The 23760-nt window shown below is 41.2% G+C and overlaps 1 protein-coding gene and 1 long non-coding RNA gene across 5 annotated transcripts in view; one reads left to right on the forward strand and one right to left on the reverse strand.

Annotated features, from left to right (window-relative positions):
• The window catches only part of LOC107309754, a 30044-nt gene extending 9164 nt beyond the window's left edge, over window positions 1-20880 (reverse strand). The window contains exons 1-3 of the long non-coding RNA XR_004306141.1: window positions 20708-20880; window positions 20305-20603; window positions 18665-18849 (exon numbers count right to left, since the gene is read on the reverse strand). This is a non-coding gene — a long non-coding RNA (uncharacterized LOC107309754). The remainder of the gene's footprint in view (window positions 1-18664; window positions 18850-20304; window positions 20604-20707) is intronic.
• Window positions 20881-20922: 42 nt separating this feature from the next.
• Window positions 20923-23760, forward strand: part of ATP9B (ATPase phospholipid transporting 9B (putative)) — a 152317-nt gene continuing 149479 nt past the window's right edge. For 3 of the 4 annotated variants that reach the window (XR_001553320.1, XM_015854785.2, XM_015854784.1), the window contains exon 1: window positions 20923-21080. Coding sequence is in view for 3 of the 4 variants with exons in the window: in XM_015854785.2 (XP_015710271.1) it covers window positions 20986-21080 (95 nt within the window). In the remaining variant the exon portion in view is untranslated. The remainder of the gene's footprint in view (window positions 21081-23760) is intronic. The other variant, XM_015854783.2, reaches the window with a different exon arrangement.

A 23760-nucleotide genomic window follows, 5' to 3' on the forward strand; every position in this document is an offset into this window, starting at 1 on the left:
CAGCTATTCTGGCCAACCATGAAGGTCCCAGATGACTGGAGAATTGCCAGTATCGCACCCGTATAAAAGAACAGTCAGTAGGAAGATCCAGGGAACTACACAGCTGTCAGCTGATCACAGTATCAGGGAAGATTATGAAGCAGATTGTCTTCATTGTAATCACACCGAATGTGCAGGACAACCAGGGGGGTCAGGCCTAGGCAACACAGGTTCATAAAAGTCAGGTCCTCCTTGATCAACCCGATATTCTTCTACAACCAGGCGACCCACCTGGTGGATGAAGAAAGGCTGCAGATGTACTCTGCCTAGACGTTAGCAATGTCTTTGACTCTGTCTCTCACAGCTTGTATTAGAAATAGCGAACTCAGCAGGACTGGGGAACTGACTGTCTCTCTGTACTAAGCACTGGCAAGACTGTACCTTGAGTACTGTGTTTGCTTTTGGGCTCCTCACTATCACAAGGACATTGAGGCCCTGGAACACATTTGGAGAAGAACAACAAAGCTGGTGAGGAGTCTGGAGCACAGCCCTTATAAGGAGCGGCTGAGGGAGCTGGGATTGTTTTGTCTGGAGAAGAGGAGGCTCACAGGAGTCCATGTCACTCTGCAACTATGTGAAAAGGAGGTTGTAACATGGTAGGTATCAGCCTCTTCTCCCAGGTAACTAGAGATAGGAAAAGAGAGAGAATAGCCTCCAGTTGTGACGGGGAAGGTTCAGGATGGATATTGGGAAAATTTTATTCCCTGAAAAAGTGGCCAAGTATGGCCAGTGCGGTGGCCAGTGAGGTGGTGGTGTCACCATCCCTGGGGTTGTTCAAGAAACATGTAGATGCAGCACTTAGGGACATGGTGGCGATGGGTTGACAACTGGACTAGGTGATCTTAGAGGGTCTTTCCAAACTTAATGATTCTGAGATTCTACTGGAGCAGTGTTCCGTTTACAGGGAATATCTATTGCTATCATAATGCAGACTGTGCATTCCAGCTGCAGGAAAGCTTACTCTAAGCTGTTTAGAATAAATTTTAGGCATATCCAGTAAAGATATCTTACAGTTTTCAGCTCTCATTTATATCTGGCAGAATGCCCACCTTGCTGATATATTTTTACTCCATGGCAAAGGGAACTTATCCAGCTAAAAATCTGCTAGACCGTACATCATCATACCACACAACTGCCCTCACAGCCTATTTATTTTTATTATAAGTATCACATTGTTCTGATCATTCTCATAGGAGAGGCTTATATTGCAAAAAGAAATCTAAACCTCTGTATATTCAGGATATGGCAAATGCCTGCCAACCACCCAGCTGGTGGGTGGCATGAGAGGTTTGACTTCTCAGAAGGTGAGAGCTGGCTTGTCTCTTACCCATTTACACTATACTAAAGATTTGTAGGAAGCCCAAATGTGTAGTTATGAGTTCTCTTTCATTTTTACAAAGCATTTATTCAATATTATTTTCTGATATAGCCAAAGATTAGCTATATAATAAAGAAACTTTCCCAATCATCTTAATTCTTTTTATTTCATGGGGTGTCTCCTCAATCTTGTATTGTGACATAATAGTGAATAACTTTGTGATAGGCTTTGTGCTATACATGATAGCTATATCATGTCATCTCTTAAATAGACCCAATGGACCCCATGTAGAATTATTTCCTGGTCTCTGATCACTTTCCTGTAACTTCTTTCTGTTTATTGCATTTCTACTCTGTTTTGTGAGACGCGTCAACAAACAGTAAGCAACTAAGTGTTTTTATGTGATAAATGTCTTCTACAAAGTGTCTTCTACTCCATCTCTTAATACTTCCTAAAACACTCTTGTTTTGTTGATGTTGGTTTATTTTCATTTTTAACTTATGGCTGCACATTGAGCAGATGGCTTCATTTGAGCCACACACAGTGATGTCTAGGTGTTTTTCCTGAATGTTTACAGCTAATTTAGAAGAGAAAGAAACTTCCACTAATGTCTATGGGGAAAACAATCAAGAACTGCTGAGGAAGGCCCAGAAGCTGGCAGGGTACTGCAAAATAACAGTCCTCAGTGCATCTTGGAAAACAGAAAGGCAGATTATTTTTCTGAAATACAGACTTCTTAAAGTGATAGCACTAATAGCTTTCCTTGGTGGTATGCAAGATAGCTCTTTTTTTTTTTTTTTTTTTGAAGAGAGATGATCTAATTAAGGTATTATAAATTATAAAAGGCTACAAAACTACAAAATTATTTTTCCTCATTCCGCAAATTCCAGAGATTTAGGATAAAGTTTTCTCATCTGGTTACTTCAGTATTTTTCTGGAGGCATCTGAGCTGAAGGTGCTTAGCATAACTGGGAAGAAGAGCTTTATTTAGATGACTCTATATGGAATTAGGATTCACTTACGATATTCACTCCTTTGTTGACATCTACTCAAATGAAAGAAAAATAATGGAAGACAGCCCAGGAGCAAGAATCAGAAAGAGATGCTGATACTGCTTTTTCCTCCCTCTGTAGTAAACCATACTTAAAAGGTACTCAACAGTGCAGGATTCATGTTACTAAAATGTAGACACATGGGATGCCAACAGCTATATGCAACTTCTTCAGCCTCTTGAGTTGTTCAGTGGAGATTGTAGTAACTGACTTCAGTGTCTCTGCCTTACTTTTGGCACGTGTGGTCTTGTCTGTTTTTATACTTGACTAAATGAGCAAAAGGTATCTACAACATGGACCTCTACAGTCCTGCTCAGATTAATGAAAGGTCAACAGTAATCTGAGAGAGTTAGGCACCCACATCTCTGCACTGTGAATCACACTCAAAAATTCCAGCAACGTAGAATTAATATTTCAGTCTTTATGGGAAGTCTCTTCAGAATTTCAATAGGAAGCTTAGAGTCCCCTATTAAAAGATATTTGTATGACATTATGGGATTTGATTTCTGTGTTTCAATAAATCTCTAAATAACTCTGTAATCTTTCTCTAGGTATCTTACAAATAAATTACACAGCTTGCTTTAAGTACAACTGCTTATATGTATTGTGTGCTGAGACATATTTTTCATGAAAATCCATGTTGAAACTTCAATATATCCATATACAGTTACTGACTCTGTTGGGTGAGTTGAATAACTTGACAATTTACTTTTGCAAGATTATATATTCATTGATAGTCATTTTACTCACACTGTGGGGATTTTTGCTGTCAAAATACTGTTTTTGCAATAGGAATTTACTTAGTGGAAAACAGAATTGCATGACTGGATATCAGAAACTGTTCCTAAGTGCAAGTTCCTGTGTTAATTACCGGTACAAGGAACAAACAGTATCCCCTCCTGGAATGACTATATCATCAACCCTAATTAATTGCATAATTTATAATTTCTGCATTCAAGTGGAAATGGAGCACTAAACTAAAGCACAGATTCGGTAGGAGCAAATATTAACTTTGCTTAAAGTGACAGTATTCCCTAGTGGCTAGTCCTAATCCCATTGGTTACTCCCTCTTCTTTAGCCAAAACTCTACCATAAAGCTCATGTTCCAGTTTCTACCTAAGATGTTAATTAAGCATGCTTGATTTCAAATATATCAAGCAGATTTCCAGTTACTCGCAGAACAACTTTGAAAAGATTTGTTTTCCTAGCCAGTCTGTCTTCCTCTCTATTTTCCACCAATCCTTTGGAGCTATTTCTGTCAGAAGAAGTTTGTAGATCATGGAATATGTACGTGGATGCCTGTTAGACAATGCTAATTCTGTGATTAGAAGCTTTCCCAGCAGAGGTGCTTCCCAGTTCATGCTGCTGCTACTGCTCATACTGAGTAGATTGTTGCCACAGCTTATCTTTCAACTCCTGAATTCTGGGGGATTATCTTTTTCTGTTTGCCCCATCTTGTTCTGTACTGCAGTGGGTTAGTCAAGCCACCCAAGGTTAACCTACCACATGCGTTTAAATGTTCCTGTTTTCCACCTATTCATCTGATTTCTGGCAAGGATCTCAATGGCTCCTCTCTGACTATTTCCAAGGCTGCAGAAAGCTGCCAAGGGGGTCATTAGCACAAATACATAAACATCTGCTGTGAAAGTGGTGGGTTTTTTGCCAGATATAGTAAAACTGCAAAGGAAGTAGAGCTGCCCCAAATATGTCAAGGAAAGAAGCACTTCTGCAAATGAAATTGGGCTTTGCCAGAAGCAAGGACCTTTTCCTTTGTGTTCAGATTGATGGTTCAGCAGCCTGATGACTGATCAGTCTCCTGGAAACTGAAGTTGAAGCAGGAGGAATTTGCTTCATTAAAATGAAAGGTAGAAACCTAATACCCCTTCTGCAAGATGCCAGTATGAGTGAGAGATGGAAAGAGTGATTCAGAGGCAGAAGGACAAGATACATACATACTTTATCTACATGCAAGTATGGCGTGGTTAAATTTATGTTGAGGTTTAAAGAGCACATCTGCCCATGCCATGGTGAAGAATATTGGGTGATGATATTAAGTACGTGGTCTGATGCAGCGTATTTTCTCTTCTTCCTCCTCTTTTTCTCCTAACTGATGAAGCTATATCTGCATTGTGATTGTGCACAGGTGATCATGTTCAATTTACAACGTGCAATTTCCAAAGTCAGAACAGTAGGAAGTCAACTAGTTTTTACATAACTAGGATATCACTCAGTTAAGCATTAGATCAGTGCTCAAGTTCGCTTCCCTAGGTGGAACACCAAGCTTTTCATGCAGCACCTTCTTCATCGGTGGTTTATTGGGAAAGGAAGCGAATTAGAATGAATTTCTCTGCAGATTGAGAATGGCCCCTTAATTATGAAACACAAAGTCAGTGATCAACGAGCTCAAATAGGAAACCACAGTTGTCCAGGAAACTTGGAAAAGATCATGGACTGGCCTGAAGGCAAAGCTTTCTGAATGTTGCCAGAAGAGGAAGTGACACATGCTGAAGAGGCCCTATAAAATAAATTACCAGAGAAACAACATGCTTTGTTCACATATGGGTTGTATCGTATTGTGGGAAATTTGGTAACCATTGATAAAGAAAATAAATAATGTCTTGACCAAAATATTAACAGCAGGACAAAGGACAAAGATAAAATCCAACCTTTAATGGATGCAGATGGGAACAGTAACACTAAGGACAAGGATAAAGCTTTGGTTCTCAATGCATTCTTTACTTCTGTTTTCAAAAGTTAGGCCAGTTATACTCAAGATACCTGAGCTGAAAGACAGAAATGAGGAGCAGAATAAATTCAGAAGGAACAGTTAGCAGCATGCTACTCTACCCGGACAGGGAGTGAAAAAGTTTCCACCTCTCACAGGAGACCACTTTGCTCCCTGCAACTACCTGAAAGGAGGTGGTAATGAGGTAGTTATTGGCCTTTTCTCCCAGGTAACAAGATAGGACAAGAAGGAACGGTCTCAAGTTGTGACAGGGAGGTTCAGATTGGATATTAGGAAAAATTTCTTTTCTGAAAGAGTGGTCAGGTATTGGAACAGGCTGCCCAATGGGGTGGTGGTGTCACCATCCCTGGAAGTGTTCAAGAGACATGTAGATGTGGCACTTGGAGTCAAAGCTTCATGGGCATGATTGGGATGGGTTGACAGTTGGACTAGATGATCTTAGATGTCTTTTCCAACATTAATGATTCTATAACTCTATGAAAGAGGCACAGGTTTCCAGAAAGCTGCTGTACAGATTCCTACATGGCAAGCTGCAGAAAGTGCTGAAGAATAAGATTAATCAAGCCAATTTGCAGAAGTGAAGGCTATCCTTCTGGCTTTAGATATTGCCAACTTCAGCCTATTCAAGGATGTACTTGTAGATACTCTGTGGGCTACAGCACTGGAAGGTAAGTGGGACTGTGACAGTTGGTCAACAGTTACACATTGCTTGTTTTGAGCTCAGCACTGGTGTACATCCAAAAGCAAGAACATGGGCCTGTTAGATGGGGTCCAGAGTAGTGCCATTAAAAGGATCAGAGGGCATTGTTTCTCATATGAGGACAGTCTTATAGAGTGAGAGCGTGCATACTGGAGAAGAGCAAACTTTCAATAATAAGCTTATAAGAAGGACAGAGAAAGACTTTATAAGAAGGCCTGGAGTGCTGGGACAAGGGGCAACTGAAAATAAGTAGATTTAAATTGGATATCAGGAAATTCTTCACAATGAAGATGGTGAAACACTGGAAAAAAAATTGCCCAGAAAACTTGCCAGTGCCTCAATACTGTAACTATTCAAAGTCAGGGCACACAGCAGCCTGACCTAGTAGAAGGTGTCCCTGCCTGTGGTGCAAGGGTTGGACTAGATGATCTTTAAAGTTCCCCTCCAGCCCAGACAGTTCCAAGATTCTGAAATTATAACGAGGTAAGAATCCAGAAAGCTAAACTGACAGGACTTGGGATAGACTTTCTCTGAAAGAATAGAGGAGCCTGGGATTGAAACTGAAGAAAGAAAGGATTTCTGTGACTGAATAATGAATTCAGTCAGGACCATCTGCATAGCCTTATAGGAGAGCTAAAGGTTAGCATGGAATGAAGAGGTGTGGATAGTGTAACAGAATTGCCTGATATTAGCTAAGCCATAGGTTTTAAGGAAAAAATCATGTTCAGTGTTGCTAAATGACCTCATAATATATAGAGAGCTATGTTAAGGCTGTATGAGTTTGTAGGCAAACAGTGACTGCTGTTATTTTAATCTTACCTAACAAGACTAGCAGAAATGTATAGGTGCGTTTATTTTCTTTGTTTCTTCCTGCAACTTTTAAATGGAATTTGCACCTGTTTGTGGTTTTTTTTTTTTGTTTGTTTATTTGTTTTGTTTTGTTTTCTGATAAGAAAAATATCCTTCTCCTCAATGTCTGAGCATTTACAATGACTCAGTGATAGCAAGAGCCTGAAAAGCCTAGGAACACCTATAGCGCTTGCCTTGAAGCATGTGGTACACCCTGCATGATACTAACCATCTCAAGGACTGGTGTACCACAGCACATCCAATGACACCCTACAGTGTGGCTGTTTCCAATATTTATACAGCCTAGAAAACATAGAGACTCTAGGGGAAAATGATCACAGAATATAAACACTTTCTGGTAGAATAAGGAGCAATGGCCTGAAACTAAGAGAGGAAACATTTAGACTTGCTATTAGAAAAATGTCCTTAATGGGAAGAGCAATTGGGCAGAAGAGCAGATTACAAAGAGATCAAAGAACTGCTGCTATTTTAGACTACATTAGATTGAGAATAATAGCAAAAGCCCCTATTACCTGTGAAAATTCACCTTAAGTGTTTCATTCTTGAAAATACTTTTTAATCATAGGATTCTTTTAGCAGTTTACTGTTATTATAGAGTTTCTTTTCTTCTTTGATTTTTTTAATGTATTCATTTTTTCCAAACAGCGGATATAATATGTAATGAAGGTAACCAAAGGAAAATAAAGAGGGAGAAAACTTAGGAAACTAAAAAAGTGCCTGGAAGAGTTCTGAGAATCATAGAATCACAAGGTTGGAAAGGACCTATAAGATCATCTATCCAACCGTCCTCCCTTTACCATACCTACAGAATCAGTGTGAAGATACAGCACATACCCACAGTACTTCTTGTCTGCCGAGTCTGGCAAAGTTTTACATCAAGGAAGTGACCTACGTAGAAAAGCACAGAGATCTATGGTGGAGGATATATTCTGCAGTGTTCATATCTTGCAAAATCTCACTTTTTTGCAAAGCTTTGCATCCATGACAATTATCTGGTCTGTCATGCTGGACACCTGGAGGAGTGGTCATATGCCAAAAATAGGCTATATATACTGTCATAAAAGGGCACATTTGACACTTGTTTCAGATAAAGAAGACACACCTAAGTAATATTAATAGGTTTTCTTCTGTTTGTACACAGCTTATTGCCTTTTGCATGTGGTTTTATATTGAGTCAGGTTTTCATTTGAGCAGTAACATTAAATTATGATAACAGTAATAAAAATACTACAGCACTGGCATACAAAAAAAAAAAAACCAAAAAAACAATCAAAACTTATGAGAACTAATTACACTATTTAAAACAAAGAGAGGCATTCACAATATCCAGTGCAAGATGTTGCAGGAATGAAATGATAATGCTGCTTTGCTACTGATTTCTAATAGCACGCAACATCTGGAATAAGTAAACACTGTTGAGTGCCATGAAGCACTGGGAAAGCAACACACCAAATCCTTCCAGTATTGAAAACAACTAATTTCTGTGGAAGTGATTTTGAATTATAACCAAAAAGAAATATTTATTCTTAGCCACTCATTTATACTGTTAATATTAAAACTTTATCCAGCCTTGCATAAACTCTATGAACCAAAAATAAATAATCACTGACTGAAATAAATAATGTAGCTGCAGATTAAATATAAAAGCTGGTAAAGATATTGGGACACTTCAAGGCTTCAGCTGATTTTATGGCTCAAAAAGAATATTCTTAAAAATTCAGCTAAATATTTTTTAGAAAGTATCCGTGTTCTTAAACAGCTGTTAAAATAATTAATGTCTTCTATAAAAATGGATAAAGAAAATTACTTTTGGAATTTAATAAGCTGTTACAGTATTGAGTACTATAGTACTCAGGATGTGTTTTTCAATAGGAAAATTTCATTGCAGATATGATGATTACAAGCACATCATCTCCTTTTTATTAATGATATTTATGACATTGATATTTACCTTTAAAAGAGTTGTTTCACAAAGAAAATTAAAGAAGAATGTAACCAAAGATTTGCAGGATACTGACAGTCTACAAATAACAATAGCGCAAACTTCAGCACTTCAAAGCTGTAGGCCCTTAGCACCTAGACCTCAGACATTGGATAACAATGGATTGCCAGATGTGTGTGCACAAACTTGGGGCTATGAAATTTTCATGAATTTCTTCAAAAAGAACAAGTCTTTTAGTCAGGTAAAGCAATTTTTTTGGTCATAAGGCTTTATAAGAATAACATATTGCATTTATGTTTGTTATTACTATTATAATAAAATATGCTTCAGGGCTCTGCAGTTTAAAAAAGCTTTTTGGATATTTGTGGTACTTTCTTTTTTCTTCTTTTTCTTTTTTTTTCTTTCTTTTTTTTTTCTTTTTTTTTTTTTTTTCCTTAATTTGCAACACCAAAAGTGAATTCTTGTAGAAACAAAAGAGTAGCTTACAGAAGTTTGAGATTCTTACAATTGAAAAAGAAACACTTTCTGCCTTTAACATCTTGAAGGTTTTCATTACTGGTACAGAAGAACTGTAATCTTTGAGTGAATAAAATGCAGGATGTCTGTTTTGTGGTGGGTGATCAGAAGATTTAGATTCTGTAAGGAGAACAGTAGTCTTGGTTTCTTTTCTTAAGACAGTGAAAGTTCTGAGAATATATTAGGAACAGCTTGACACTGTGCAGAAATTAACACAAAGTGAGAGAGCAATTTAACTAATATAGTTGGGTTATTTGTACTAGTTGCTGCTTGTTTACTACAAGTTCTTGTTTACATACACTTTTCATTGAGACATTACATGAAAAAAATGCCCTACAACCATGATAATGTGCTGTGAGTCCTGTTCAGATTCAAATCATCAGCCACTTGGAAGAGGTTTAAGAACTTAAGAGGCTGGATTGCATAATGGAAGACTAGGTTCCTTCTTTATTCTCATTTCTTTCTTCTGCTCTCATTATTGATTCCAAATATCATCCATCCCCACCACCTAAACCATGTCCCTAAGTGCCACATCTACATGTTTCTTGAACTCCTCCAGGGACAACCATTCCACCACCTCCCCAAGCAGCTTGTTCCAATACTTGGCCACTATTTCAGGGAAGATTTTTTTTCCCAATATCCTGGACCAGCCCTGTCACAACTAGAGGCCATTTCCTCTTGTCCTATCTCTAGTTACCTGGGAAAGGAGACCAATACCAACCACATTACAACCTCCTTTCACATAGTTGCAGACGGTGACACGGTTCTCCCCTGAACCTCCTCTTCTCCACACAAAACAATCCCAGCTCCCTCAGCCACTCCTCATGAGACTTGTGCTCCAGACCGCTCACCAGCTTTTGTTGACAGTCTCTGGACACTCCAGGGCTTCAATGTATTTCTTGTAGTGAGGGACCCAAAACTGAATACAGTAGTGGAAGTCCATCTGACCACTGCTGAGTACAAAGAGATGGTCAGTTCCCCAGTCCTGCTGATAACACTATTTCTAGTACAAGACAGGATGCAGTTGGCTTTCTTTGCCACCTAGTCTCACATGTTGATTCTTTTCAGATGGCGGCCAACTAACACTTTCAGATCTTATTTCTTTGTGCAGCTTTCCAGCCACTCTGCCCAAATCCTGTAGTGTTGCATGGGATTATTGTCACCAAAGTGCAGGACCCAGCCCTTGGTCTTCTTAAAGCTCATAATATTGGACTCAGCCCATTAATCCAGTATATCCAGATCCCTCTGTAGTGCCTTCCTATCTTCAGGTAGATCACAAATTGGTGTCCTCCACAAACTTACTGAGGGTGTTTCAGTTTCCTCATCCAGACCTTTAATAATTATATTAAGCAGGACTCACCCTGGGTCACGCCACTTGTGACTGATCACCTGCTGATTTAACTCCATTCACCACAACCCTCTGGGCTTGTCCATCCAGCCAGTTTGTTATCCAGAGAAGAGTACACCTGTCTCAGCCATGGGCTTCCAGTAGAGTTCTGTGAGAGACGGAATCAAAGGCATTGCAAATGTCTAGTCAGAGTACATCTGCAGCCTTTCTTCATCCACCAGGTGGGTCGCCTGGTTGTAGAAGAAGATCAGGTTGATCAAGGAGGACCTGACTTTTATGAACCTGTGTTGCCTAGGCCTGACCCCCCTGGTTGTCCCGCACATTCGGTGTGATTACAATGAAGACAATCTGCTTCATAATCTTCCCTGATACTGTGATCAGCTGACAGCTGTGTAGTTCCCTGGATCTTCCTACTGACTGTTCTTTTATACGGGTGCAATACTGGCAATTCTCCAGTCATCTGGGACCTTCATGGTTGGCCAGAATAGCTGGTAAATGATGTAAATAGCTTGTCAAGCACTTTTGCCTGCTCTTTCAGTAACCTCAGTTGGACCCCATATGGACCCATAGTATTCAGTTGTCCAGTGTGGTCAATTATTAATGTGATACTTTTAGTTTAGTAGATGACTATGCAAGATAAATCACATGAGCTCTAAGTATTTGTTCAGAGAATGAAGTATGGATGACTGTCTGTTCATTCCTTCTCTTAGGAATATAGGCAAATAAGATGGAGGTTATCTATGTTAGAGTTCTCCGTGAATCTGAGGCACAAAATAAGTGAAAATATCACAATCAATCATTTGGATATGCAGGAATATTTAGACAGTGTAATTGCTGAAGCTGGAATTTAGCCAGGATGCCTAGGCTGAACACATTTCCTTCTACAAATACTACCATGAATCCTTTCCTGTCTGCATGTGGCCAGGACCTCATTTCTTTGCATGTGTTACAGCAATCTGTCATCTCCTTTCAGTCTCATTCTAAATTAAGAATGACATATTACATACAAATCATAGACTTGCATTATCAACAGCTCATGGAACAGTCTTCAACATAATCAGTGTAAGTAATTTACCAGATAAAAGAATGTTAATAGCAAGTACAGTATAATTTATGTGGACACAAATTGTACCTATCTTTCAGAAGAAAAAAATGCACTGCTGTGCACAAAGAGTGGATCAAGAACAAGGTCAAGTGTAAGCACTTCTGTTTAACATGCACAGCCTGAAAACAGCAGGCAGAGCTTTCAAAGACAGAAGAAAATTATACCCAATAAAGTTATTATAAGTAATTGCTGTTTTTTCTCTCCTAGTGGTTTTGATATGAGCAAGGCAGTTATAAATGGAAGACCTATTCATTAGAAGGCATTTGATGAAGGCCTTCTCATTTCAAGAAGTTAGAGTTGAAAGTTTACAATTTATAATACCACAAAGGAAATGGACATTTTAGTTAGCTAAGTGTCTTAGCTAGCATGTGTAAGTCTGTATGTAAAACGCTATTCCAAGAGATTTTTTTCCTTGTTCTTGCATCTCAGTTATATGTGTCCAGAATGTGAATAGAGGTAAAAATTTGTCTTTAGAATCATAGATTCCTTAGATTTAGAAGGGACATTCAACGGTCACCTAGTCCAACACCCCTGCAGTGAACAGGGACATGCACAGCTAGATCAGGTTGCCCAGGGCTTGATCCAGCATTGCCTTGAAAGTCTCCAGGGACAGGGCATCCGCCATATTTCTAGGCAACCTGTTCTAGTGCCGCTTCACCCTCACTGTAAAAGACTTTTTCCTTATACCCAGTCTAAATCTACCCTCTTTGATCTTGAAGCCATTCCCCTTGTTCTGTCACCACAGACCCTGCTAAAGAGTCTGTCCCTTTCTTTCCTGTAGCTCCCCTTCAGATATTGAAAGGTCACTATCAGGTCACCTCAGAGCCTACTCTTCTTCAGGCTGAAGAGCCTCAGCTCTCTCAGCCTGTCTTCATGGGAGAGGTCTTCCACTCCTTGAATCATTTCTGTGGCCCACCTCTGGATGCACACCAGCAGGCCTATGTCTCTCTTGTACCAAGGAATCCACATCAGGATGCAGTTCTCCAGGTGAGGCCTCACAGAGTAGAGGTGCAGAATCACCTTCCTTAATCTGCTGATCACACTTCTTTTGACACAGCCTAGGATACAGTTGGCTTTCTGGGCTGCAAGGGCACATTGCTGGCTCATGTCCAGCTTGCCATCCACCAGTACCCCCAGGTCTTTTTCAGCAGGGCTGCACTCAATCCTTTCATTCCCCAGATTGTATTGGTAGTGAGGGTTGGCTCAACCCAGATGAAAGATACTCCATTTGGTTCCTCAAATCATGGGGTGTAAGTGCACTTGGTAGCTGATACACATTACGTGGCAATGACGACAGAGTGCAAAGGGAGGGAGTAGGGCAGGGGGATGCTGGGGATGCTGCTGTTCTAGCGGATCCTAGATCCCTTATAAAGGTGGCGAGACAGATAGCCCGGCTGAAGTGCCTCTATACCAATGCATGCAGCCTGAGTAACAGGCAGGAGGAACTGGAAACTGTGATGCACTCGGAAAGTTATGACCTTGTTGCTATCACAGAAACATGGTGGGATGACTCCCACAATTGGGATACTGCCATCGATGGCTATAGGCTCTTTAGGAGAGATAGGCGAGGTAGGAAGGGTGGGGGAGTTGCTCTCTCTGTCAGAGATTGGATAAACTGTGAGGAGCTCCCCATGAGAAACAGTCAAGAACAGGTTGAGAGCCTGTGGGTTAGGATTAGAGATGGGACTAATAAAGATCAGCTGGTATTAGGGGTATACTACAGGCCACCTGATCAAGGGGAGGCTGTTGATGAGGCTTTCTTGCTCCAGATGCATGAGGCATCTGGTTCACGGGCTCTTGTCCTGGTGGGGGACTTCAACCATCCGGACATCTGTTGGGAAAACCACACCGCGAGCTGCAAGAGCTCCAGAAGGCTCTTGGAATCCATTGATGATAGCTTTCTGGTTCAGGTATTGGACAGACCGACCAGAGGTCAAGCATTGCAGGACCTGCTGCCCACCAGCGCTGAGGAGATCATCAAAAGCATCAAGGTTGGAGGCTGCCTGGGCTCCAGCGGCCATGCCCTGGTTGAGTTTGTGATCTCAAGCGATGTGGGCCTGGCAAAGAACAGGATCAGGACACTGAACTTTAGAAGAGCTGACTTCAAGCTACTCAATGGATTGCTGGCCAAGATCCCCTGGCGCGCTGCCCTCAAAGACAAGGATGTTGAGGAGAGCTGGCTGCTCTTCAAGGATGCCCTCCTGGAAGCACAAGAGGTCTCCATTCCTCTGAATAAGAAAGTGGGCAGGCGAGGTAGGAAACCGTCATGGCTCAGCAAGGACCTGCTGAGAGAACTGAGGACGAAGAAAGGAGTGTACAAGCTCTGGAAACAAGGCTGTGTCACCTGGGAAGAATACAGGGATGCCGTCCGGACTTGCAGACATGGGATCAGGGAAGCCAAGGCGCAGGCAGAACTGAACTTGGCAAGGGACATGAAAAACAATAAGAAAACCTTCTACAGGTACATTGGCCAGAAGAGACAGGCCAGAACAGGCGTACCTACTTTGGTAAATTTAAAAGGAGAAATGGCTTCAACAGATGAAAAGAAAGCTGAGGTGCTGAAGGAGTTCTTCACCTCGGTCTTCACTGGTGGCCAGGATTCTAGTCTTTTTCACGTCCCTAAGCCCTGCATCCCCAGACCTCTGTGTGGGAACCAAAGAGGTAAATCCCTCCCCACTGTAAGGGTAGAGCAAGTCCGAGAGTGCCTCCTTAGACCGAATGAGTACAAGTCTATGGGGCCAGATGGCATGCATCCCAGGGTCCTGAAGGAGCCAGCTGAGGTTGTTGCCGAGCTGCTCTCCATAATATTTGAGAAGTCGTTGCTGTCAGGTGAGGTCCTGGATGATTGGAGGAAGGGTCACATCACTCCCATATACAAGAAAGGGAGCAGGGAGGACCCGGGGAAGTACACGCCGATGACTCTCACCTCCGTGCCTGGGAAGATCATGGAACAGATCCTCCTGGACAACATGCTCGATCACATAAAGAATGAGCATGTGATCCGAGACAGCCAGCACGGCTTCACCAGGGGAAGGTCATGCTTAACTAATCTTGTGGCATTCTATGACGGAGTGATGGCATTGGTGGACGAAGGGAAGGCAACCAATGTCATTTACCTGGACCTGAGCAAGGCCAGTAACGAGTGGTGTCCCCCAAGGGTCTGTCTTGGGGCCGGTGCTCTTTAACATCTTTATTAATGACATCGATGAGGGAATTGAGTGTACCCTCAGCAAGTTTGCTGATGACACCAAGCTGAGTGGTGCAGTCGATACAGTGGAAGGAAGGGATTCCATTCAGAGGGACCTCAACAGGCTGGGCTCAGGTGAACCTTATGAGGTTCAACACAGCAAAGTACAAGGCTTTGCACTTGGGCCGGAAGAACCCCAGACATCTGTACGGGCTGGGAGGAGTGGTCCTTGAGAGCAGCTTGGCAGAGAAGGACCTGGGGTCTTGATGGACGAGAGACTTAACATGAGCCAGCAGTGCGCTCTGGCAGCTCGGAAAGCAAATGGGATACTGGGGTCCATCAGGAGAGGGGTGGTCAGCAGGGATAGGGAGGTGATTGTCCCTCTCTACTCTGTTCTTGTGAGGCCCCATCTGGAGTACTGTGCCCAGGTGTGGAGCCCTCAGTACAAGAAAGACATAGATATTTTGGAAAGGGTCCAGAGGAGGGCCACGAAGAAGGGGGAAGTTCTTTACTAGGAGAGTGGTTAGGCCCTGGAACAGGCTGCCCAGGGAGGCTGTGGATGCCCCGTCCTTGGAGGTGTTCAAGGCCAGGTTGGACGGGGCCCTGGGTAACCTGATCTAGTAAATGTATATGTTTGGTGGTCCTGCTAGGCAGGGGGGTTGGAACTACATGATCTTTGAGGTCTCTTCCAACCCGGGTCATTCTGTGATTCGGTTTGTTGAACCTCAAGAGATTCACCTGGCCCCTTTGGATTTAAGTAGTTAACAGTGCCTACAGTGTGTTAGGGTTAGGTTTGGTACTAAGAGGTATTTTCTTGATGTTTACAAGGGTTTGGGGTTAGTAAATCACAGAAAAGATTATGCTGCATTTAGGCTTTTATTTCCTCTATATTATACTATCTTATAAGCAGAAAGATTGAAGCAAACAGTTCAGTATTATGTTTTTTCTTGCTAGTATTTAGATGTAAAAATTCCACACTGCTTTCCAGATAATCTGTTCTTTGTATCATACAGCTTTCCCTATGATAAATCAGTTCCTTCAGCAATCAGCCAAACCTCATGCTTTTCACTCATACCTCACACAGGAGGAAATGGTACTTTACAGACTAGCTTTCAGAAGCCTGCATAGGCCAGGTATACTTTGCAATAAATACAAAAGAGAAGATGGTAATCAAGTATTGAGAATTATCTCTGTGTTGGATGGAGATCACCTACTGAAAGACTTTTCCAGTGATTCTGAAAAACCCTCGTGCTTCTGAGGTTAAATATGGTTGACAATACCTTGTTTCCACCTTAGAAAGTCCACTATTTTCCAGCATGGCATATTAACTCACAACAAGTTTTAAGACAATTTTATGGGTAAAATGCATGATCTAGGCCAAGTGGGTTTTCACTTAACTGATTTTCTTAGTGTCCATTACTACTTAGTTCCAGTCCTTTGCTTTTGTTTGCTTTAGACAACTTCCCACAGTATACAACAATTTACCCAGGAAAATTGAAGGGAGATCAGATGTGTTGCACTGGTACAACTTTGTCAGCATGTATAAGTTAACATAACTTGTTTCTGGGCATATACTAACTTTCACCTTATCTTCAAATCCTTGAGTCAATCCTGTGTCTCAGAATCTTGTGGAGCCAGGAAACTTCAGAAAGCAAAGTAATTCCCTAAGATTTCTACTTTTCTGAAAAGCTTCTTCCTTGACTCTTCCTCTGCTTTCCTCTTGCCAATAGCCTTCTAACTCAAGGCGCAATACACACATCTTTCTATCTTTCCAGCATTAGCAGCCATCAAAACAAATTTAGTGATGTCTCAAATCTGTACAAGACCTGTATTCATTTAGATTCCTCTCACAGAAAGTTTATTTGTGGCTACAGAAGTCTTATTTTCTACTGAAAGAGTGATAAACAGCAAGCCAAAACTGACTATCATCCTTACAGTTGTACATATGTACATACTCTCTTAGGAGAACAAGAAACCTTTTTGCTATGAGTCTGAGCTAGTGCTAAAGGCAGACATGAGGATATACATGGGAAAGAGGATACTGTAATTCATTTTTGATTTTTGAAACACACAGTACAAGACACAATGTATTTTGTCACTTGTAATCTGGGAACTTTTTTCTTTATCCACTTCTGCACAGTTCTCAGAATAAAGTCCCCTAATTCAACTTGGGGACTTGAGGCACTCTTGTAATAAAAACTGCAAAAGAAAGTAAGATCTACTGAGTCTGAAAGCAGAGAATACAAGTGGATACTCAGTTTTATGCTTAGGTCTTGTTTATCCTTCCATAACCTTTTCAGAATCTCTGAAACAACATAAGATTTGTAATTAATCTATGTGTGCACTTTCTCTCTGTTTCAAGGAGGAGTTAAAGCAGCTGTATTTATTTATTTGAAATATCAACAGCATAGAATTTGTTAAAATAAACCCATGGAGATCACTCAAATAATTTGTGTCCTTTCCAATTGCTGGTATGCATTGCTGTTGATATTGCACCAGGAATCATGGAAACATTTTACTGCCTAGTCTCTGGCTTCACAAGATAGAATGTCGCTAGTCCAGCTCACAAGTTTGAGCCTAAGGTTTTACTTTCTCCAACTATAAAGAAAAGTCTTGTGTAAGACTTCAGTGCATTGTAAGGATGAGAAAGTGTACCTTAGAAGCTAACTAGAAATTAAAATGCATTGGATTTTTAATGCACATTGAAGCAATGTTTAACTTCAAGGTTAATATAACTGGAGAGATACTATGAGCAGTTACTAGATGGTTCTCACTGAAGATACACTGTACAAGCTCAGTAAAATAATCAGTATTATACTGTTATTTTTATCCTTTTTGTTTATCAACAAAAATGAATAGCTTAAATAAAGACATGTTTTTTACTTGTATCAGAAGCCACCGAAGCATATCTTTGTTTCCAAAACAATTTGGTTTAAGCAATCCAGGGCTTGCTTGGATTTTTTTTTTTTGCCTCATCTGCTGCCAAATGAATTGAAGAAAACACCTTTCCAGTCAAACTTAATGCTAGCTGGAAAACATAGCTCTGGCAAAATCCCCAAAACAGCACAGCTATGATTTTGCTGCTTTATTTGGAAGAGAATATCTTTCTGGTATTATATTCCTCAATAATTACTTTACAAAGTACAGCTGAAGGCGGTACACAGTTAGCGTGAGGCCAGTTGTGCAAGACCCCCAGTTTCGTAAGGATGGACTAACAAGGATGAGCAGAGATTTAGCAGACTGTAAATCTTTCAGAGCTGCAGAGATTTGATATTTACCAAACAGAAGACCTTGAAGGTCTGAAAGAAAAGTAACAGTTGGGAGTACAAATTAATTGACAAACACTGAATGCCATGAATATTAAAAACAATGTATAGAAATATATTTTTTTTTGTTTTCTAGTTATGTGGACAACACAGTAAGTAGTGTTTTGTTCCTATTACCTATCATGTCTGTGTTTGCTTTGATAGTATAGTATTGTTCTCTATGATTGTTTTTCCTTTGTTGGTCCTTCTAAACCTATTGATTTTGCTGTGTAACTGAGTTGCCTGTGGCCTCATTATCTGCAGTAATCTTTTAAAACAAGGATCCTCACAGAGAAAACAGTATCTCTAATTTTGTTTTTCTCCCATAGAAAGAATTATTTTGTTTTGTCTTACTAATAAGGATTGAAGATAAGGAGGCATTGCTATTAGAATTATTAAAACTGATACCTATAGCTGTTTTAGCTCCCTCTTTTTTGTATGTATTCTTCTGCCTCACTCTGACAGTGTAAGAAATTATTTTGTTTAAACTTTCTTGTTGCCTTCAGCTCTTCCTATAAAATCAACAGGATCCTTACCTGCACAGTGTGTGGCTTGGCTTAGGTCTTTCCAGGTATTTTTTATGCCTCTAGGTGTCTTGGACTGATTTGCAATTTGCTGAATATTTGAAGGCAGATATTGAGATGGATCATCAGTGATGAATACAAGTTCCCCAATTAAAATGGAAATGTGAGGTTCTTTGCAGGATGAGGTGAGAAAACACCTAGGATAAAAATAATGTAAATTTGGTTTCACATAACATTATATGATCCTAATTGAAACTCATTACTTTTGCTATATATTCAATTGATTTTAGCAGTACTCATGCAGATTCACATTAGTATAACTGATTTTAACATTTGGCTTCAAGAACAACAGCGTAGAATGAATTGTCTTCAAATGGTATTTCGTCTCCTCCCTCTACCTTAGCCCAGACTGAGTACATGCACAGGATTAGGAGGAAGTGAACACCTAACCTTGAGCATTCATGGTAGAAGTAGAAAGGCAGACAAGTATAAAATATTATAAAATAATCCTCTGAGGGCAACAGGCAACACAAGTTACAGATAGGCTCTATACCCATGCAACAAATGCATAATTGCTTCCATCCCAGCTTATTCTTATTTAAATAAAGAGTTCACAATATCTATAAATCATACCTTCTGGATCCCTGCCAATGTTTTGTAAATTCAGAAAGATGCAAAACAGAATTATAGAAAGGATGGAACAGAAAGTTGATTTCAGAATAGTATTATATTTACGTACTATCATAAATACATACTACTGAGATGTTCAGTGGTTTGGTATTTACTAGTCAATGAATATAGAAACATTTATTTGCCTCAGGTGCCCGACCAGAAAAGCACAGATCAAGTTTAGTCATGACCTTGCTGGATTTATAACTAGAAAATGAGACATAATTGTTAAAATGTAGCCAGGTATGTTATGCACATCTAAATATCACATGCTAAAGTTTTAATTTTACATTAAAAAATCCTCTAAGACTTAAGAATTTTCTCTAAAGGACAAAAGAAAACAAAACACAAAACCATAAGGCAGGATTATACGACAGTCCAGAGGCAGAAATGAATGATGATAGATGCCACAGAACCAAAGCATCTAATCTAAGGGCTTTTACTACCGTATAAAAATACTGATGCAACAAAGCAATTAGCTTGATTGAGAAGCTCAGACTGTGACATGAGAATATCCAAGAAGCAAAAGGAATGAAGCCTGCACTCTAGCAAACTGAAGGCAGACACTTATGACCTTAGTAATTCACATAATCAGTAATTCACTGCCAAAAATCTTGGTCTAGTTAACATATAATGTGTTTGCTTCAGCATCCTGTAAAATCAGTGAAGTCTTCTTTCCCTTGTGAATTTTATTTTTCATTTGTAATCTTGTGAGTTTAAGGTATGTTGTGGAAGGATGATTGTAGAACTCTCACTTCTTTTTGTGCTGTCACCTAAAGTTCTAAGCACTTCAATTGGGAAAGATGACCCCAGGAACTTCCATTAATATGAAGAAGTATATATAATCAAGAAAAGCTTCTATCACATAGATTTTGGTTAATCTCGTATTCTGCACTCAGGGTATATTTTGCTGTCTTCCTTTAGAGAAATGTGTTTGAAAGACTTTTTTTTTTTTTTTTTTTTTTTGCTGGTAGACCACTTACTTTTTTTGTTTTTGTCTTGAATATTCATGGCAAGATAAATTTGTTTCCCTTCTTTCTATTTTTTGCAGGAAGGCCATGTATGTGATGGTGCATGGCCTTTTGCTTCCCCCAGCAGCCCATTTCAGCACATGGAAGGATTTCATCCAACAGTAGGTCTGTCTGTGAACTCCTGTATATTACACACCCTGCTTTTCCTTTGGTGACTGATCTCTCCCTAGTGCAATACCACAGATTGGTTTGTTATCCCTGAGTTACAGAGTGCCCGCTTCCACATGGAAACCTCTGCTCATGAAATCAATCTGTTTAATGGCAGAAAACAGTTATTGTGAATCCTCAGTGCTTGCATCCGTGATCATACACATATATTTGCTGACATCCAGCACAGATGGCAACCGGGCTTTACCTCCTGGAGGCTGAAGGGCAGTTTACCTTGACCACGTCAAAAAACAATTGTTTGCAGCCTTTAGACAACGACTTCGGCTTTATCCCCTGCAGTTCTACCCCAGCCCTGAACTCCAGGTTTCCCAGAAGGCCGCACCCCCTTGTTGGAGTCCCACCCCTTGTTTAATACAGCGGTCCCCGCCCCTCCGGCGCTTCCTCCATCGTGCCGTCAGCTGGTGCTGGCTGTGACGTCACAGGTGCCGGCCGCACGGTGGGGAGGCGCGGCGCGGCGCCCCCAAGATGGCGGATCAGATCCCTCTGCACCCGGTGCCGCGCAGCGCCCAGCGCAGAGCGGCCTATTACAGCAGCGCCTCCGCGGCGCAGAGGCACAACAGGTACGGGCAAGGGCGGCGTGGGCGTATCCTCAGCCCGCGGCTCCACACCTTCGGTTGAGGCGCTTGGCGTCCCCTCGCCCAGCCCCGCCGTGCTCTGGGTACCGCCCGCCCGGTCTCTGACAGCGGGTGGCGACCCGGCGTAGGACAATATGAGGGCTGCCGGCGGCCCCTTGTTTTCCGAGGCCTGCGTGGTGCCGGCTGTCCCGCTCGGTTCCCGGACCGGCCGCAGATTAGGGCGGCCCCAGCGGTGCGCCGGGCGGGCTGCGGGCCCTCTGTGGAGGATGCGTTCTGGACCATGTCGCGCTTGTGCGGCCTGGGTTGCCCCAGTGCCGGCTGCTCCGGGGTGGGTCGTATTCGTGGCCGGTAGCTCGCCTGGCGACGGGCTGCCCGCCTTAGGGGGCTTCTATGGGCATCGTTAGTAAACACGCTGTGAGACAGCCGCTGTGTCTTAGAGAGTAAAGTGTGAGTGTGAAAATTGACCTTAGGCTTCTTAAATTGTACTCTGGGGTGAGAGGGTGTTAAGGACATAGAAGAAACTCATTCAAAGGTTTGCTCCCGAGTTAAGATTGAATGTTTCTTTCCTTCCTGTTTTCCTGAGGAACTCTAAGGGGTACGTACCATCATCGTTCAGGGGGAAGCACTTTGCTCTGTAATTTGTGTATGTCCTTTAGACAGTGCTCTTGAGGTGTTGGAAATGGTTGCAGTTAGTTGACTTAGTTGTTTGAGGCAATTTTCTTCTCTCGGTTCTTATGGGGCATTGAATGCAGGTGCAGGGACTGGAGGGAATAGGCTTGCTGGCTGTAGCAGATGGACTTTCTAAGCGTAGAATAACTGCTGTTCTAAACTAAATTATTGAAATCAGTTCATCAGGATTAAAACAAGAAGATTTGCTAGTATGGAGTAATTAACAGAAGAAACGATTGAAAACTGGTTTAAAAAAAATTGAAATTAAAAACAGGTTTAAATAATATCACCTTGATTTTCTTTTTAAACCAGATAAGCTTGCAGATGTTCACAGGAAGTCCTCTGATAGGACAGTCTGCTGTAGTTGTCTTCTCCTTTTCTTTAGTACTTGAATGTCTGACAATCTGTGGTAGGTCTGTTCTTTGCTCTGAGGAAAGGCGGTGTCATCAATCATCCCTATTTTTCAGAGAATTGAGGCAGGGGAGGTTCTTCACAGGATCTGTAAGCTTTTTAGTAGATGGTCCCCTTCATGAGAAAAAGGGAAGGGGGAGGGTAATTGTAGGGAAAACCTTAGTCTAGACCATCAAAGGTATCAGGTGTTTCTATTGTAGCTTTGGAGCACTGAGAAATACTACAAGATGTATGACAAGTTCATAGAGCATATAGGTACATAGGTTTTTTTAGAGATTTATTTTAACCCAGTAATTGCTGTTACATATACAAACTGCTTGAACTTGACCAAATAAGCAGATTAAATAAGCTGTAAGATCTGACAAGGAAATACATATTCATCATGGATCTGTTTTTTTCCCCCTCTGTCTCATTTGATTAGCTTTGCCTTCCTCAAACTTTTTGAGGGCATACTTCATCCCACGGTTTATGTTGTTGATAAAGATGTTAAGGAGCACCAGTCCCAAGACAGACCCCTGATGGGCACCACTCATGCCCATCCTGCACCTGAACATAAAGCCACTGACAACCATTCTCTGGCAAAACCCATTCAAATAGTTTTTTAATGTACCGAATAGTCCAGCCTTCAAATCCACATCTCTCCAATTTAGGGTTAAGGATATAGTTTGGGACTGTGTCAGAGGCCTTGTATGAGTCCAGGTAGATGACATCAGTTGTACTTGGCTGCTGATATTGCTGCTTCATCTTAGAAGGCCACCAGATTGGTCAGATATGATCTGCCATTGTTGAAGCTGTGCTGTCTGTCTTAAGTCACGTCCTCATCTTGGGTGTGCCTTGATACTTTTTCAGGCATATTTGCTTCTTGATCTTTCCAGGTGCAGGTGTGAGGCTCACTGGCCTCTAGTTCCTTAATTCTTCCTTTCTCCCTTTCTTTAGCATGGGAGTCACTGGGGACTTTTCTTGGCAGCCACAATTTTTCAGATATGATGGAGAACTGCTTTGCAACCACATCAGTCAGTTCCTGAAATGGATATTGCTCTGGCCTTATCGACTTCTATGCGTCCAGCCTCACAAAGTAGTTCTGGACTTGCTGCAGTCTTACACTGGGAGGAATTTTGCTCTCCATACCCCTGCTCAAATGTACATGGGTACAAGAGATGTGGGAAGCCTGACTGACAGTGAAGACTGAAGCAAAGAGCTCTTGAATTACCTCAGCCCTCCCCATGTCTGAAGTTCTCCCCTTTTATTTAGTTTTGCTACAACTTGTAGTTCTTATAACTTAAAGTTATAATTGATCTACAGTTCCTAAGCCCTTGTTGAATGCTTCATCCTGCTTTTCTAACCTTTCTCAGCAGCACTGACTTCTAAGAGGACTTGCATTCCTATGTAAGCTGTGGCAAAGCACCTGCTTTTGCAAATGCATGTGTGAGTGTTGAAGTGAGGTGTGATAGGCAGGAAGTTATCACATGCACATATACATACAGTCTTTGTTTCAAAGAGCATAATTTGTACTTCTAAAGATATCTAGAGATGGACACTAATTAAAGTGGTTTTTTGATCTCAAGATTAATCCAGGTTTCTGGGC

Source organism: Coturnix japonica, chromosome 2, assembly GCF_001577835.2.
Source record: "Coturnix japonica isolate 7356 chromosome 2, Coturnix japonica 2.1, whole genome shotgun sequence".
Lineage (NCBI taxonomy): Eukaryota > Metazoa > Chordata > Aves > Galliformes > Phasianidae > Coturnix > Coturnix japonica.